Here is a 20,216-nt window from a genome sequence, read left to right as displayed (position 1 = left end):
TTATCAATTTTAGCAATTTGGAAACACGTCTTATCTCTCCTCACATGTTACTTCACAAGATCTTGACATATTTTTGTCTTTTAATCACCTTGTTTTTATACAATTGGAATTTTACTGTCCCCATCAATTATTATATTGCGAAATTCATCATTATTCCCTGATACAAACATTTAGATTTATAAAGACAATCACTCTCTATGAATAAATTTAATCAAAATCCAGGTTTTAGCCACTGAATTGCAATAATCAGTATTTAAGTAGATTTTTACATACCTCTAGTCAAATATAAAAAAAATAAATAGTGTGCTAATGCGTTTCGATGTTAAAACATCATCATCAAACCAGTACTAAAATTGTTTAAATGTTTTAGCATCGGGTGTTTTTATAGATTAAAAACACAAACATGGACACGGACACAGAATCAATTTTCGAACGACATAATTCAGAAGTTTTAATTGAAAAGACATTTTTTATACTTCCCCAATAAATTTATTTTAAAAGCGCTTTCGCCGGTTCAGGCATCATCAGTTTGATGATGCCTTAACCGGCGGCAAAAGCGCTTTTAAAATAAATTTATTGTGGAAGTATGAAAAATGTCTTTTCAATTAAAACCAACTCACTTCCACCAAGAATACAAAGCAGATAATTCAGAAGGCTCATTAGGCGGAAGGTGAACTGGAGCTACTCTCAACATTTAAATTGAATCAATATCCTTCCCACCATTACTACAATAAGTATGTGTTTATAATTGATACTTCACTTTCACTTATTCAGTTCTAATTTGCAATTTACTTCAGGTACTTGCCAGTATTTTCAGATATGTTCAACATTCATTAAATATTAATATTCAATATGAAACGACCTTTTAAGGTACGCATTAATCCTTCCTAACACTTTTTAATGGAATTCATTATAGAGTTCTTGTCCTAGAACGGGCATGATGTCAGTTGGATTTGCAATAAGCTATATAGTGTTATGTTGTTTTGTGTTGTTGTGTTGTGTTGTGTTGTGTTTTGTCATTACAGTGTTTCAATAATGAAATAATTTAAAGTATTATACGCATGTTCAATATTTTTACCAAGTATAACCGGATACAAGCTATACGATACTGGACTTGACAGCTGTTCATAGGAGTGTCGTTGTACTAGTAATTCAGCTTTCTACTCTTCTCTGCCATGTCATTCATCTTTCATACTTCACTGTCATGTTTTTCTTTATCTCATAGAACGCTCCCGACAATTTTACAATGGTAAAACATGTTAACAATTCTTAGTGAAGTTCATTATCACCGACATGATTGCTCAAAGTAAAACACTACAAAATAACATTTCCTCCCGGGTTTTCAGACCATGGCACAAGGTCAAGTGTCAAAATCTAATCCAATGAATTAGCTCTGTACATTTTTAACATAGAGTGTTTATTTGGAAACCATGACACAAAGTGCGCAAGTCCACGAAAATTATTTTTTTTACGGTATTATTATCAGCACAAATTTATGAATTTTCACATTTCGTTTTCATTCAATATGGTACGTTAAAAACCCAATACTTACTGTAACCATCATCATTGACAACTTAAAACTATTAAAAAAAGTGGGGCTTTTGGGGAGTGCTACAGTTTTAACAACTTATGTTTAGTCAGTTTCAATTACAAACGTCCTCTATATACGACAATCTTACAAAAGGGGATTCATCTGACTAAAGCGGAACCGAGAAGATGATTTGAAGTAGTAGGATTGGCTGTGAATAAAGGGATTTCTTCCACTTAGTGCGATTGATCACGGAGATATATACCTGTTCCGATTATAGACAGCCATTTTGAATGCAACAAACTTCAAATGGGTTCCCAATTACAATTAACAGTTTGTTGTGTTCACTAGGAGAAGAAGTCGAAAAACCTCTAATTGCACTTGGACGTAAGAGGACCTTTGCGCAACCTTCCAGAGAGACAGGGTACTGAGGATGGGAAGGCTGGGTTCAGCTGTTCCAGACTCTCCAGTCCATGCAGTGATGGGGCTGTACTGGGTTGGTCCAAGGTAGCAAGAGCCTTTCAGGGAGGTAGGAGGTCTCTAACTCCACCACATTAAGTTGTCATACTCTGATATATCTTTACATTCAGCAACTAAATAACAATTACAATTTCCTTTTTGATTTTTTATAAATAAATATAATTTTCATATTATCATAAACCTTATTACTCGTTAAAAAATTATTTTACTTATTTAAAAAGAACATAACTTTTAGTAAATTTAAGAACTTAATGAAACTGTTATAAACACAACCGTGAGAATTTCTATGTTTATTTAAAAGATACATATGCAAGAAACATAATTAATTATGATGTCATGTTTTGTTATTACTTTGAGTTATATTTATTAGATGAATATATTTGTTGAGAAAACAATCTTTTTCACGAGGGAACTTTCGACAATCATTACTAGCTCGTAGCTACTCTACACATTCATATAAAAAATGGTTTTAAGGAAAATTGATGAGACGTTTGGAAAAAGTAATGAGTTTGTATGTAATGTATTTACTTGAAATGGATAACCGCCTTTCGTAAAAAGATGTATTGACCAGTTGGGAAAAGTTTAATCATAAATTTTAAGTGGGGATAGTTGACATGTTGTTTTCAACCATATAATTAATATTATAATCACATTTGTCTTACCGTTTTGAGTTATAAATATTAGATGAATACATTCGTTCAAAAAGTAATATTTTTATTTCAAATTTATAACATAATAGAAAGATAATTTAAAATCATTTTTGTCCAGTTTATGAGATAGTTGTGAGAAGATGTTGTGAGAGAAACACGTCTTTCGGAAAATTAAGTTATAACTTTCCACGCCCAATACCACATTATATAAATTTCAAAAATATATTTTTGCGCCCAACGTTTGCCAAGAACATAAGAAGGTTTATCGAGTCTTCCGCACACTCAGTTTCATTATTTAGTCTTCTCTTAGCCAAAGTAACCTGTTTACATATTCTTTGTGTTTAGTCTCCACCTATTCATATGCATTTTATCCAGCACGCTCATAAACGAGATACAGTTGCATCCTGGAGATATGCCCAATTTAGCTTGAAGATCACGTTTGATAATACCCCTTTGCTTGAATGACGCCCATAAACACGAATTCTAAGGTCTTCTTTAACACAAATTTAGACATGTGCATCCTTAGCCGATAAATATTATTTAGTAAATCGCAAGGGTTTTGAGCCCCACAACATAACCGCCATTAAAGGAGGTTTGGATTTGATAGATCTTTGAAAATAGGCAGATATTCAATTATTGTAGCATCAGGTGAATAAAACTTTATTGAAACTCCACAAAAAAGTGTAAAATTGTTCCTATTCATGTTATTTTCGACCCCCATCTCAAAAGCATATATCAGAAACTAAATAACTGTGGTACCAAACTAGTTTTGAAAATATGTATAACTATACTATCAATTTCGACTAAAATTTACCAATGGCTCCCTTCACACTAAGAGATCTCTATCAAATCCAAAAGTAGACTAGACCTACCGGTCCAACCTTCCACCAAAATATCGACATTTGCGGTTAGTGATGCCGCTCCTGGATATGTAAGTAGTTGCCCAGTGACGCATACGTCTTTTCTGTATCCAGGTAAGTTCAACTAGAATGTATAAAACAATCAAAAGTTAACCGTTCTTCTGGGTTCAACCAAAAACTGCGCGGAGGGTAAGACTTGAATATTTGTTTTCTCTTGTTTTGGATAACAACCTCAACTAATTATTCTTTTCCTCATTCATGTATCTTCTTTCCCTTTCACTTCCGATCATGTTACTAAGAATGTACAATCTAGTATAATATGCTGAAAGTAAGCATAGATAATATTATTTTCGTGCGCAAGTGTCACTGATGATTGAAAATTTTGGAATAATCCCTAATAGCTCAAGGCCAGACTCAGAATAACGTACATCTTTATTGTCAGACCCGAAATGGATTTTTTTTAATTTTCCCAAACCTCGGAAGAGTCCGTTTAATTTTGACACACCTCAGACAGTTAAATATATTGATTCTATTTCATTTAATCTAGCAAGTAACAAAAGTTAAACAAATGCATCGTGTTTTATTGTTTATGTGTAGGTAGTACCAAGGCTGCGAGTGCCAATACGTTCAGGCCAGTTTTCTTGTAGCAACTATGTGTGGTAGGTAGCTGGTTTCTTTCATGCCTCCCCTTCCCCACCTCTTATAGGTAAGGATCATTGACAAATGCATTATACTATTATATATACTAAAAAATATCAACTAACGGCTAACAAATATCAACATCGAATATCAGGAGACATTAAATGTTAATATATCTTAAATTTCACATCTAAATATTTTTCAGCGTTTCATGTAGTGCCATGCCTCCATAAATATCAACTACAGGCTTTACATTTTGCATGAAATTACATTTCCACAAAACTTTGGTTTAGGGGAAGGGAAAGCAGTCAAGTCAAATAAACTGTCACAATAACTAATAAATCTAAATTAATTATGCATTATGGACACATTTTAACACAAATTCTTGAAGAAACGCTAAATGTATTTTTGAAAATCGTTGTTCTTGTATTGCACTGTACTTGTATTATATGTATTTTATAATATCAAATATGTACAATTAGTATTGATATTTGTGTTCAAAGTTTTAACAATGTTTTTTCTTGTGCCAGTGGAAATAGAGGTGCGGTTATGGATGAACATCCTCAAATGCATATTACCATAAAGATAGGAATGAAGAGGCCTGTTAGGGCTAGAAATTCATTGTTGCATACAAATATTATTTAGTAATGTCCTTACTGTTTTATAACAATCATTATTCAAACTTAAGTATTATAAATTCGCAACTCTCCAAAGTTATGCTCGTAATAAATGTTAGCAGAGCTGCAGCTTTGTACTATATGGATAAAAAAGATTCTTTTGACTTGAATAAAACCATACTACAAATAATACGGTGCTTACGAAATACATTCTTAAATATATAAGTAAACTTTTATTGCCAAATAATAGTTACATTTCTATCCGCACTATAGTGTTGACCATACAAAGTTATTAAATTCGTACTTTTTATATTTTATTCCATGAGCATGTCTAAGAGAGTTCATTTTAGAGCAAGAGCTTCCGTGGTTTGAAGAATATAAAACGAAATTTCATGTTTTCAAGGCTTTGCAGGTTATATTACAAATTTGCGCCTACTTTGGGTGAATGGAAACAATTAAAATTCATTAGCAAAAATCCAATATTCCCGTATTTTTAAGGCTTTATCAAATAGCCATGCTGCAATAATAGTTTCTTTCATTAACATGACAAGAAGGTATTTCTTTTTGGTAGAAGCAAAACTTTTTATTTCCTGCTAAAATAACCATATTTTATGAGTTTCATTAACATTAGGTCAGTTTACTAAAATTCAATTCATAGTACATAACTATTGGGTAGCAGTTTTCCTCAATTTGAGGAAAAATAATCGATATCAGCAGAAGTATCTTTTGGTGTTCCACATTGGATTTGTTTTATTTGCTAAAGGCATTAATATTTTACTTAAAAATGTAAACATGTTGTTCTATATAATGTAAAAATAGTAACAATCTATCATCTGTCGGAGAGCTCAACACAGTATTTTGTTTTGTCTGATTTAGTTAATTTATTTAGTGGTAACCATTCAGAAAACACAAGATTAACTTTTTTTATTTAAAGCTTTAAAAAAATATATACACTAAATCACTTAACTATTAATTCTTCAAGTAATAATAGTCTGATTTAGCCAGTCTCACACTGTCGAAGTTTTTCGCATTTCTTACTTTGTATATTTTACTAATATAAATTACTTCCTCACAAAAAAATCAAAATAACAAGTTTTCTAATAATCTGGTACGGCACAAGCATTTTGTTATTTAATAATGTTAATTTATCAATAATTTATACATTTCTGAACAAGTGTTTGTGGAATACCTTTACTAAGTCGTAAAACATAAATTAGACCATAAAGTTAAAAAGGCAAAGAAATGTATCAAAACCATTGTCTTAAACTATTTGGCATCTTAGGACTTGGATAGTTTGTTTTATGTAACAATACCTACGAGGAGGCCATGAATGCCTATATCTAATGTAAATAGTTCCCTTATCTCGTGGTAGTAGCTCCAAATAATGTTTTTTTATGTACGAGTGCAGAATGAGATTATTTTCTTCTGAAATATATATATATTATATCAACATTACATAATCTTCTTATAACTAAAGTTCAAAACAATTAAGATCTGCACTTCCACACTGCTTTAGAACAAAAGAAGTGGTTCCTTAGTTTAACCTTTTTTAAAAATTATTTTTAAAATGCTGTAAAACTTTCCAGAGCAGATATTTTGGAATTACATGAAAAATATAACTCTCTTCTTGGCGTTGCTTTATATAAATATAAGAAACAGTGTCTAGGACTTTGAAGTATCTATCTGTTGTTTGTGTTACGGTGTCAAACCTATACACACTTTCACAAAACTTTCGGCCACTACATTTAACATACAATTTTATTATGTCAAATATAGTAGCCGAAGTAACCAGTGTTAGATAAAAAGCATAAATGAATTTATAAGGGTGTTGAAATAAATAAATCTAGATTACCGATGACGGAACCGTACACGGCAGTGGTAGTTTTGAGGCTAAGCGGTGAAGTATAGAAGTTCTGAACTATGATTCAAAGTTAAAAGTTAAAATTTGCGGAGAATTCAGAACGCTATGAGTCTAAATTTGTTTTGATTTTTTAGGAACTATATTGGTTACTTTAATAAGACATCCAAATTTATAATCTATAACTATAACGTTATACATATTAATTCCACATCATCCAAGTTCCAAATTAGGATTTCCTTGAAAATTTTAATCGTATACATGAAAAAGTATTATATTTCGTAAAATGAATTGTAAAATATTTCACATTTACACATTTAAATTTATAATTATTTTTGCAATGACATAGACTTTTTGAACATTTAACGTAATCAAGTTTCTCTTGTTCAGACGTATAAAATATTTCTTTTTAATCCGTCCAGATTTCAACTACATACAAATAGAACGTTATTTTGTTCATAGACAACCGGCTGTTTGATAAGAACGGGCTACAGTATACGAAATTTCTTCCCTCTGACGAAATGATTGCCCCAAACCAATTGTGAGTGCCCCAGATATAGTTGCTTACCACGTCCGTTGAGGCGGAAGGAGTGCTGGAAGGCCCCCACCATCGACCAGCGCCAGCCTGGGGGGTGGCAGGGTGCTGTTCCATCACCGCTTGCTCTCCATCCTGCGACCCCGGTCCTCCACCTTCTCTTATCACCGCAATCTCGTCGCGTACACTTCAGGCAATTTGCTTCTTAAGAAACTTCTCTGCGTTTACGCTTATTGTTTCACCTTCGTTAAAGTCTCCAAAACCCCACTGCTAATCACTTGGTGAAGTCTCGCATGCCTTTGTCACTGTTCGGTTACTTCATCCACATGAAATATTAAACGTATGCTAATGTCCAAAGGACTAAATATATATATATATATATATATATGGTTTATTTTTTTAATGTTCCAAGATATAAATTTAAAAAAATAATACAGCTACAGGCCTGCCTGAGATAAGTTTAAAATAAGAATTGATTCACTAAAAAACACAATCACAATCCACTGCGTTTCATATGTCCCACCGACAGGTTGATCACGTGATGACTTCGCGGGAGACCGCAGAGGATGAGGGCGGAACACGTGGATACAGCACGCTGCCACTGCGAGAGACGATGTCAATGGGTAACTGTCTCTGCTCATCTTCAGCAAGGTTCGGCCAGAGGCCGCCAGGCACCAGCACCTCCCGGGTCCCCCCTCCCACCCACACCGCGGCGTCATGTCATTGGCCACACCGCTAATTATCGGCCATCTTACTCGCGGTCATTAGTGATTCATTGGGAACTCGCGTCATAAATCGAGCCACCATCAACAGCCGCGGGCTCTACGACATTTCCCGCTCGTGATCAGTCCCACAGAGCCGATAAGACAGGTGGACGGCGCGGCGCGGCTGGGGACTCCTCGGCCAAGTGTGTATCTTTAATCTATATGCTAATCCTTTTTGCTACGGGGTGAGGCCCGGTTCCCATGACCCATTTAATGCCGGTCGGAGGTTATTTTTGAGCCATTAGCGACAATTAGCGCCCGAGATATAAACAATAGCTGTAAGTGAGGAGAGCAGATACCCATTTAGAATATTGTACTTGTCTACAACTATATTATCTTCTGGTTAGAAATCACTCCAAAACTTAAGTACTGGACTGTGCCAGAGTTAAAATTAAAATCTAATCATATTAACGATTTATACATTATAAACATTCTCCCGGGTTTTAAACATGCTTTCACAAAGAGTCGGAAAAAATGTAATTAAAAACTTTCTCTTGTTACATAATAGACATAGTTTCCGCGTTTTCGTGCTACCAGACACGTCTAGAAAACTAAGTTCGCGATTTCTCCCTGTGTCTTAGTATGGGCTTAAGAGACATGTTATCTTGGAAGAAATATTTTGGAATCCCTCTATGTTAAACAGTGTTAGATAAAAGTATAACTTTCTCGTTGGTTTAATCTTAGATGTCGCTGGAAAATATGTCATAGTACAAAAACCTTCGTTATCAAACGAAAGAAATATCCTAGTCGTAGACAACACTTTTACTGCACTAACAACTCTGGTAGTCTTCCGGGTGTAGGATAGATTGTCTAGGTCTTTTTCATTCCTTAGGTCGTTTCCAAGGTTTTATGGTCCTCCATTCTCTTACATTTATTTGTTCTTAATTCACTTTCTACACGCAAAACATTTTATTCACCGTAACGTTTAGAAAATGTTTCTCTCCACGAACATTTAGTGATTCTGACACGTCTTGATATATCGCCATTAAGTTCAACAGATAGTTGCGTAAATAAATCCAATTTGAAATTGGATGAGTTATAAGGTATTTTGTTTCAAACATTATATTATATATATATATATATATATATATATATATATATATATATATATAATTTCAATAAACATTTTATATATATATATAAAATAATATAATTTAAATAATTATATATATATATTAAAATAATATATATTATATATTTTTTCATGAATAACCGATAAAAATATATATAACCACAAAAACTCTTGGATAGGTACTTGTTAATTACATATTTGAAATTATATAAGTCCCATTCACAATTCTAGATTAAATACATGGGCATAAAGAATTTAGGATATATATATATTGTTTTATAGGATTAAAATACAAATGGCTGTCAGTACAGCAGATACATTATGGTGTCAGTAAATGATTGAAGGAATTTTTTATTGTCAAAACTAACATGCCATTGGAATAACACGAATGTTTGGACAAGAGTTGCCCATTTACAGCTGAGCCGAAACCACGTATTACATACGCTTTCCTAACACTGTCTCTGGAATGAGGTTTTGCAGTACGGAATTAAAACCGGTTCAATGCAACTGTGACGAATACTTTATCCTCTATCAAGTGATTGTTAAATTGTATTACAATTGATTCCATTATACGCAAATTTACTTCCAAAATGAGGAGATAATAATTATTCATACTGCATTTGAAAGTATCTCTTAATTACCTAGAAGGTCTGCTGACATCTGTATCATTCGAGTTACTGTCTGTATGAATCACATATGTTATTTAAACACGACAGTTTAACACACCTCTCATTAAACGGAGTTCAGATTTGTAATACATAAGAATGTTGTACATAAGCTCACCTAAATTATGAAACTATTCTCATACTGTCGAGGCTTCAGACACTATACACTGCCATTACAGTCTCGAGCGATGACTTGCATGCCGCTTATATCAGGTACCATCGCTCTCAAGGTGTCACTGGCAATAATTACAGAAGCATGACCAAGAACTTTGCAACAGACCATCAACCTATTGTTTTAGTCCCTTGACTTTCACTTGACAGAATATTTATAGGTCTTTGTCATCGTTTCTATATAGACCAATTATTGAAATAAAGAAGTTTAGGATAGATATTCAGATGTGATGGAATAAAATATTTCATTCTTGGAAGGACAATTTTAAAAACCAAAGGTTTCACTTAATTTCCATACAAAATTATTTTTGAATAATCTTTATTATTTCAAGAATTTACTCGGATTTGAAATAATGGTGTGATAAAGTCTGCAGTAAACTTTCAGGATTTAATCAAAGTTTATTTTTTATGACTTTGCTAAACAATAATACAAGTTCCGACAGGAAGATATTCTGTATGGTCTATAACAACATAACTATATACTTTACAAAAAATATATATTGTTTTAGTTTTAAAAATACTCAATATAGTTATCTTCGTCATTATTAACAAGTTTGGAGTACATTTTTTGCACAGTAATTTCAACTAAAATACTGCAGTTTTAACTGGTTTAGTAAGGTATTTTAATTAGATGACGTGTAAAACATATTTTTTTTAATTATTAAGGTTCATATAATATTTTCCCCAGATTGCTTTACCCTTTCGCCCTTTAATACAGAATTTAAAAACGTTTTAATATACATATCAAGAATCAAATTTTGTTCTGTTGTTTATCCACCTCACCACCATAAAACAATGAGTTTGTATCCTCCCACAACTCAAACCCTAGGCACGCCTCTCGTGGAACGGATAAGATACAACCATTCCGTAATCCTCAAGGTGAGATTAGGAAAACAGTAGCTTTTCTTATCAGTTTCAAGATTGTATCTGATCTTTCTAAATTTCGATATCAAACATGACAAAGCCGTATTGGGAGTAAAATGAATGGGATTATAAATGCTACCGTCAGTCTATACACATATTGGCTTCGCCGATTATCCTTTCTCCCAGGTTTAATGCAATATGGATATACCTTATTTGGTAACTACTTATTTCCTGTGTTAATGTGCAGTTATCCAAAATTGTACACAACCTATTTTTATTTTAAATGTATATATTATATTTATCGAAATATATGTCTGTATCTAATGTCTTTCATCCCATCACATGGTATGAGTAAGTAATTAAGTAAGTTGTATACTATATACTGTATGTGACAATTCCTAACAATATCGTTTGTATTATAAATGTGTTTAAGGTGTGGGAAACAAAAATAAAATATAAAGTGGATTTTATTAAATGCCCATTACGTTCACATTATTTTAGGATAAGTGTGCAAATTACTTGTTTGAGTGACCATCACTAGTCACCATTGAATGTCGAAACTTGTAGCCTAGTGAACGCTTCCATAGAATGTCAACAGCCGTTACATCCATGTCTGGAGAGGAACCTTCCTAATTTTTGTTACATTCCAAAGTCCTTTGTAGCAAATGTCAATTTCTGAGCTAGCTTCAACTCAATCATGCTTAATCATGCACAGTTCTAACAAAGTACTCCGTAGTCAGTAACTATACAAAAAAACCACAAGAGAGTGCAGTTGAGGGAGGAGCCTATTTTGCCCGTGATCTTGGAGCGGCCAACGAGAACTGAGCGACGTTGCCAAAACTTGTTCCCCGCTGTAACCACAAGCCACGCGAGTCCAGCGTTTTAAAATACTTAACCGTTACGCTCGAAAGAAATGTTAGAGCTGTCTTGAATGAATTAACTACGTATTACAAAATGTAATTTTACGGTCATTTAAAAAAAGTACATTTCTGTAGCTTATTTCCATGTTGAGTTAAATGGATTGAAATAAATTATTGTATTATATTACTCATATACGAAGATCGTAAGATTAAAATCTTTAGCCGAAATATAAATTAAAAAGAAAACATAAAAAATACCACAAAAAAACGTTAATTTCCCGTATTTAACAGTTAGATAATGCCATTATCACTGATATATAATAAAGGCATTACATGTTTTGCATAGTATAATCATGTTATGTTAAATAGATTTTCAATTTGGTAAGAAAGTTATCAAATACAACTGAAATATAATATATTTCATATTTTATTTAAAATATATAATATATTCATAAAGAAACATATTATGTTCTTTTCCATAAATATACTTATTCAGTACATAACGGTGGGAATTGTTGCCGCAACGGTTTTGTTACGCACTTCGGTTCTCATAAATTTATAACCATTTTGAAAGCATTTTTCCTACCTGGATATTAATAGTCTTGAATCTGTGTTATGTAAAATTGTTTTCACACGTGGGTGATTTAAATATTTAAACTGGCCATAGTTGAAAAATCATTCAGCACAAGTATTTTTATAATATGAAATGCACTTTCTTATAAAATTCTAAAGTAACGGTTTTTCTATAACATCCAATGAAATTTGAACACAGTACATAATAGATGATGTCAGACGATTGAAAATGTGGAGGAAACGGGTTGAAATACCTGTAAACAAAAGCCGCACCAGCCAGCAGTGTTGGTAATACTAGACGGATGAGTCATACTGTTTCCAAGAAACAGCCCCTTCCTCCTTCCGGTCCCTGACCGTCAGTCAGTGCCTATTGTCGCTTAATCAGTGGCGGTTGAAAATACTGCATTCTCTTCAATTCCAGTTTCGGACTATCACGATGAAATGAACGCTGAATCGTTCAGAAAATGGTTTAAAAAAACTGCTATGCATTTTGGAAGAAGGCTCGATCATCGTTATGGACAATGCTCCATACCATTCAGTACTCGCCGAGAAAATTCCAAATTCATCGTGGAGAAGGAAGAGATTTAAAATTGGCTGTCTCGAAAAAAACATACAATACTCTATGAAAGAAACGAAACCAGAACTTAAAATGGGGGTTCACCCATATAAAAAAACCCAACAAAAAACTTATGAACTCGACGTATTAAGCCAATGAAATGGGACATACAGTTGTCAGGCTCCCTCCTTATCACTGCCAGTACAATCCCATTGAAATGGTATGGGCTCAAATGAAGGGAGAGGTAGCACGTAATAATAAGACATTTAAAACCCGACGTTGAGAAACTTGTTCATGGTGCTCTGCACAAAGTGACTAAAGAAGACTGGCAATCAAGAGTTCAGCACGCAGAAGCCTTGCAGCAAGTTGATTTTGAAAAGGAATGTATCCGTACAAGTGTTGTAGAGCAAATAATTATAAACTTAGCAGACAATTCTGACACGAGTAGCAGTGAGGCAGAAAGTGAAAATGAAGAAGACTCCGAGGTTTTGGCTACGATATTGCCGCCTGAGAGCGAATAAAATAAATATACAAGTTGCAAAGGTAAGAATATTATTAAGTCAATAATGCTTTTTAACGTATTTCATTTTAAAATAGTAGGCCCTAAAAGTTATTTTGTGGAAAATTTGATTATTTCATAATTTAAAAATATAATTGTTTCGATAATTTTAAAGTTGATTATATTGTTATATTTTTTTAATTATTTTTAATCAAGCAACACGTCATGCAGTGTCCAATATAAGCAACATGTATATTAATTTTGTGTGTGTGTTTAGTAATCGTTTTAAAATCACTGAAAAGATTGTTGTATCGTATGGAAATAAGCAAGTACTTTACTCTGACTAACTGACGGGACGATTTGTTTGTTTTAATCGATAGTTAGTTTGTAATAACATTAATAAATTATACAAGTAATTTAAATATAATATAGAAAACTGTCAACGCATTTTAAATATTGTTTTTCAATTATACTGATAAGTTTTAAATGCTCAGTATCAGTGTTAGTTGTGATAGCGCAGCGGTTTATCAGCCACAATGCGCCAGCCGTGCCGGGCGGCAGCGGCAGTTGTGTGGCAACGTCGCGCAGGCCAGTCCATTCTATTGGTCGCCGCCAACTGCACTCTCTGGTGGTTCCTTGTATAGGCCTGTGGCTATATGATTAACAATATCGACCCCGTAGTTTGACGTAAATCCTCTCTGTGCCAGGAGCCATCAAACTGACTGTCAAGTCAAAGATAGTATCAGGACTCAAATTACTGTCCTCCTGCAGACAGTTTTCCCGCACTCCAGCTCTTGCTGTCAACCTCTAAACTGCGATTAGGACTGTTTATATGACTAGGTTCAAACTGCTCAGAGTGCCCCCATCGCTTAGCAACTCCTTTTTTGTGCCTTGGCTTTTCTATTCAGCTTAGTATGTTTATTTTATTCTTTAGCTCTAGTTTTAACATGGCCTTTGTCTTTAAAAAGGAACACTTACCAGAGACGGCAAACTAAAAACACAACTAACTATTACATGAGTAGTTCTATTTATTTTAGTAACCTTTAATTTTCACTCACTGATACATAAATTGTGCACTGTACACAATGTATGTAAAATACATGTCATATAAAAATGTATAAATATTGTTATAAATTGTTCATGTGAAATAGGTCACTATAAATAAAGAACTATTTTATTAAATTCAATAATTTATGTTGGCTTTCAGTTACAAACTCCATCTTTACTCACGTAACGTAGCTATGGTTGATTAAAATGTTGAGTTTAGTTCCATTTCACCTTCCATTTAGTGCAATGTCTAACATTTGACACTGCCACATATTTGACTCATGTAATATAGTGTCCATGTCCATCAGACCTCTTCAGATTTCAGGAGTCAAATTTCAATTTATAATATAAAATTTAAAATATTAAAAGAGTTTGTACTTTTTTAAGTTACATAAATATACCTTTGTTCAACAATTTACAACAAATAAAATAGTACCTATTTTAATTTTTTTTATATTGGATCAAAATTAACTTTCATGTTGAAAGTTCAGTCCCACAATGCTTCTCAAGTCTGTTTCCTCCCATTTAGATAACAATGTAATAATAGAAGAAATATCATCTAAAAACCTGCATTAAATATTATTTATTTACACTCTTTATGGAAATTTCACTTATTGCGAAGAAATTTGTAATATAACATGCATGGTCTAAATTGACTGAATTTGGAATACGTCATTTATATATGTTATTCAATTTCAATATTTAAAGTCTTATTTTGTTTTTAATATATTTTGTGTAAAATAACTATTTTTGTGTCTGATTTGCTAAATTAGAAGATTTTATCCATTTATTTTAGTTTAAACATTTTAAACAGCCACCATTTTGAAATTTAATTTCCACATGAAGAGTTTATTAAAGATTGGATTATGTTCCCTTATTGAATTTTTAAATATAAATTTTTATGAATGCCCCACTGACCTATGAAATTCTCTTCAAACGTACTATTATGTATGGATTCGGCTTAAAAAGCAGATAGTAAATGAGTTTATAATCTTCTCATTTAGATATTAGAGTTTAGATCATCTGTTTAAGTATTTGAAAATAAGTATACATTTAATTCTAATTTTAATAAGAATTTGTGGTTATTCATCTGTCAAAGTCATCTACAGGCTGAATTATAATCATGTTCCGTTCAGAAGCTTTTCTTTGTCTAGGTTTGCTTTTATTGGTATTTTTCTCAACCATAGTAAAGTCTTTGTTTAAATAATAATTGTATTTTAGGAATGCAACATCGTTATATGTTACAAAATGTATAACACTACGATTCGAGCATTGTATTACTTAATCTTCAGACCTGACGAAGGGGATGGATTTGAATCCTCTAGTAAACATAGCGTTAGGCCTACACATATTGTAAAATATAACTACAGTAAAATGTCATAATGTATTACATCATAAGTGTGAAAAGCTTCAATTGTTACTGAAATCGTTGGAGCTATTGGAGCAATAAAATGTCATGATATATTGAAGAGAATTTCGAGAAATTTCAGAGGTACTATTAAAAAAAGTTTCATTCTCGAACTGCAGGGCTCCCTTTATAAACTTAAATCTAAAATGGATCAAGGGATTGGAATATCTTCATTGATTATCTCTTATATCAGGATTGTTTGTAATGTAATTTAAAAATAATATGCTCATGGTGTCACAGTTTTTCAAAATAAAACTGCATGTGATAAGATGGATAACTGCTAGTACATCATAAAATTCAAATATACCTCTACTTACATACGATATAATACAGCATGTATTTCAGTGACAAGTGAATTCCTTTTAGTTAACTTATTCAGTTTAAAAAATTATATCAGCTGGCCTTGTACTGTTTTTATATGTAATGTTTTCTTAATTATTGTTTATTTTGTTGTAATATATTAATTTGCTTGTTTAAAACTTCTGAATACGAAGATATTAAGCCCTCTCGAGAGATAAAAGTAAAATAATTGTCAATTTTTTCTAATTAAACAGTGATTATATGTGGGGGGGATATTTGTAACAGAGTGTAAATATAATAAGCCTTTTTCAATAACTTGAATATTATGTACATTCTTTATTGACATTCTGTTGCAAACTTTGAAAGAAAGGCGCATTCCAAGGTTATACAATTATTTGAACTGCATATCCCTAGTTCAAGACATCAACTAATGCCATTCCTTCAGAATTTTGTTAGTACACCCAAAAGTGCATGGTTCACTGTCGGATTGAAAATGGTATCACAGAAGCTCCTTTATTACCCGTGGCAAAAGGTGGAAATGACAGGGTGCATGATCTGGTGAATACGGCGGATGGCTCATGACGGTGTCTGTATCCTGTATAGTGTCTTGTATTATTTTCGCTCGACAAGGTGGGTTATCTTTATCCAAAAGTCATCAAACTTATTGTAGATTATGTGTTAAACTGATCCATATAATATATGAATCATGTTAAGATGCAATCTTCTCTACCGCCAATCGGCTAACTTCCCCAGCAAAATATCAAAGGTGTAAAAATGTTAACTTCACTTTCCGATATTGATGGCCAAGGTCCCTTACTGTACATAAACGTTATGTTCCATTCAAATTCACGTGCCTAGGATGAAAATTTGTCCCCATACACTCTTGAATAATTTTCAGAGTTTTTTTTAGGTGAATTGTTAAAAAGATCACTACACTTGACTGCTGCACTCTAGTGAAGGTACATGGAACATGCAATCACACAATGGCTCTATCATCTCGACTTACTTCCACACAGACGGCGCATATATCGCTACACGAATGAAGATCAAACCTCCCAAGGACAGCAGACAGCATCTCCGAGATGCCAAATAACAAAGCACACATATTTGAAGATAGTAAAATAAAACTCCGTTTTTTACACGCCTTCGTATATAAAAAGCAAAACTATATATATAAACTGAACTATGAATGTGAACGTAATGAGTGTTTAATAAAATCCACTTCATATTTTACTTTTGTTTCCCACACCTTAAACACATTTATAATACAAACGATATTGTTAGGAATTGTCACATACAGTACAGAGTATACAACTTACTTAATTACTTACTCATACCATGTGATGGGATGAAAGACATTAGATACAGACATATATTTCGATAAATATAATATATAAATATATACATATATCAAATTTAAATATATACAACCTATATATTTACAGATATAATATTATATATTTCATTTTTATAAACCTCCCTTTGATATTTCGTAATTACGTAAGGGTAAGAGGCTTCAAACACTAACTATAGACTCGTAGTGATAAAATAACTTTAGAAAAACTCAAGAGTATTTCTAACCGGCTAAGATTTCAATTTATAAATCTGCCCTAAATTAGAATGAACTAATTGGAATATAAGTCATGCCTTCAAACTGAGACTTATAGTGAAACTCTGTAACTAAAATATAACGAGATGTTTCGGGTAACATTACTCTTATCAGAAAAACTTAAGGTTACTTCCATATCCCAATTGTACAAGTCCAAAAGCCATAAAAAGGTTATATTTGTAGAGTTATCTCATTTGGAAAGGTTACCCCTGGGCTCGCGCTGCAGGTCAATGTGAGACAGGTTGATTGTGTCATTTGAATGGCAATGGCAGTGGCTTGCGCATGCGCAGGCCGGTGGAGAGCGAGAGAACAATGACTGCGTGCCGTGTCAGGCGACCTAATAACCATAAATTGGCAAGTACAGCGGGTCGGAATGTGGGGATCATCCCCATATGTAATTGGGAGAGGCTATCCTTATTTGCACTGTAATTTGTCCCCGCACGGCACCGTTGTGTTGTTGCTCTCCCATGGACTTAAATACACGGAGTAATTAAGGCGGAAAGGTCGGCCGTGGCCGTGTTGAAACTCCACGAGAGAACGGGTTGGCTACAGAATGGGGTGCTCCATTAATTCTGTTAAGTGGGTAACGAATTTTACAATCTATGCAGTATGAATACTATTGTTATTAGCTTTACAAAGTTCACAGGTCCGGAATTTTTAAATTTGATACAACAATATAATACTAAGTTTTCTTTCGCTCTTAGACTGTAAAGACAATAATTGTTTCAAATTTGTTTTACTTGTTTATGAAATAAAAATAAAAATTCAAAAAACCTATACAAACAGACACGTAGTAAATATGCTCAAAGAAAAAATCTTCGAAGGATCTCTGGAGAATTCATAAACATCCTGTACATCATCCGTGATTAGTCCATGTTACGTAGGGAGATAAAGTGTAAAGTAGAGTATGAAAAGCTTGGACGAAAAAATTTCTATACGTAACGCCTACGTAGGTAAAAAAAAACTGAATCATAGGGCCGAATTTTATCAAATTTTACACTTTTAGGGTTTCTACTCCTAAATAAATATTTAATTTTTTTGAACTTTAATTTTAAACGTGTTATAACAAAAGCGAAATTACTTCTTTGCTGCGAAATAAACTTCAAAAGAAATAGTTACTTGTAAGTTTTACAATTTATAATGTTTTATAAAGCCAACAAATAATACATATTACCAATTTTCTTAACTATGAACTCCAACTTCAACTTAGACCCCAGCATAATTTTGGTAGGATGTTTACAATACATGGCCCCTTACTGAATTGCCATAAGCCACATATCATTCGTTCACAAGGAAACCATAAGAGGAATTGCTATGAGCAATATAAAACACAATGTTCGTTTAGAGAAATGAATACCTTCCTGTTTTGAGGACTTTTCCAAGATTATGAAATCATAGTGAACCCAAACTATATATACTTTCGGCAGTGACACTTCTTAAACTTTGGAAATATTATTTGTATTGATTTATGATAAATGAAAATAGAATATGAATCGAGTTGAGTTTTTTGTTAGTTTTATACTATTTACAAGGTAAATAGTATAAAACTAGCAGTACACCCCAACAGGCTTAAAAGGCTTTGCAGAGGTTGCATGCAAAATTTGAAACCAATAGTACATTAATTCTCGATATGTCCTGTGGCCAGATAGAAGGCAGAAATTTAATCATACAAAAAATAAATTAATACTAAAATGACGCATCATAGAATTTATTCTTGTGAAATAGCTTCATGCAAAATGTAAGTTCTAAATATGACGTCTCTATCGACATATATGCCACATTATCCGGTACTCCGATATTTTTCATTGAAATGTGTTCCATTTCGGCGTTTCAATAATAAAAGTCTATACATAAGTCGCTTTATGTTGTATGTTTTGTGATAGTTAAGCTACAAATGTTATTTATGTGACATCTCTTAAGAACGTATTGAGTTTGTTTCACATAATGGTTATCCATAAAATAAAATGTCAAAATATTCGCTAATGCCCAGCAAAATCCCACTGGATGACATGCACTACCGTGGAACATTAGAACATAGAAATAGAGCTTCATGTACAATTTCAAGTCTAAAGGTCAGTTCGTTCCAAGATATCTTGCAAGCAGACAGACAAACGGAAATTAAATTTGACCACCCCCACTAGTTATAGGCTTCACCAAAGCTCTGCCAATTGATTAAGTCTCAACTCATTAATTCTTACTTATAAATTCGAGATTCGGTTTCCATATTTTCGTTGCATAGTCAGTACCGCACAAGTATCCACCGAGGCCCTGAAGTATTCCACTGAGGCAGCAAGCAGACGAGATACATCTCATTATACGGTCCCACTTCTGGTTTCCAAATCAAACCCATATATCGCGGAATTTCGGGTGGAAGATGACCGCTTCAATCTCACTGCACTCGAATAACTCGGCCCCCAAAACCACAGCAGGAGAGATTGGAACGAAAGCAAAATAAGCTGTTGTGTCAAAATGAGCCCGTTTTTCCTGGTGCCGTAGAACGTAACCAGGTAGCAATCTCGTTCCATATGGGGCTAATGCCAACTGTTTGTGGTCTCGGACATTACCGGAGATTATAATAATATTTGCATCAGTAACAAGAGTCGTGCTGCTGCATTCGACGCCAACATAATTCTTCGGGCAAATTGTCTTGGTCTCCGTGCT

At 33.2% G+C, this 20,216-nt stretch overlaps 1 protein-coding gene across 1 annotated transcript in view; it reads right to left on the bottom strand.

The window, feature by feature from the left end:
- LOC124354118 (zygotic gap protein knirps-like) overlaps nt 1-7,535 on the bottom strand; it is a 51,123-nt gene extending 43,588 nt beyond the window's left edge. The window contains exon 1 of the mRNA XM_046804339.1: nt 7,201-7,535. Within this exon, the coding sequence (XP_046660295.1) occupies nt 7,201-7,284 (84 nt within the window). The 5' untranslated portion in view covers nt 7,285-7,535. The remainder of the gene's footprint in view (nt 1-7,200) is intronic.
- Between the last annotated feature and the right edge of the window lie 12,681 nt (nt 7,536-20,216).

The sequence above is a fragment of the Homalodisca vitripennis genome, chromosome 2 (genome assembly GCF_021130785.1).
Source record: "Homalodisca vitripennis isolate AUS2020 chromosome 2, UT_GWSS_2.1, whole genome shotgun sequence".
Lineage (NCBI taxonomy): Eukaryota > Metazoa > Arthropoda > Insecta > Hemiptera > Cicadellidae > Homalodisca > Homalodisca vitripennis.
This window is presented reverse-complemented; position numbering and strand designations above follow the sequence as displayed.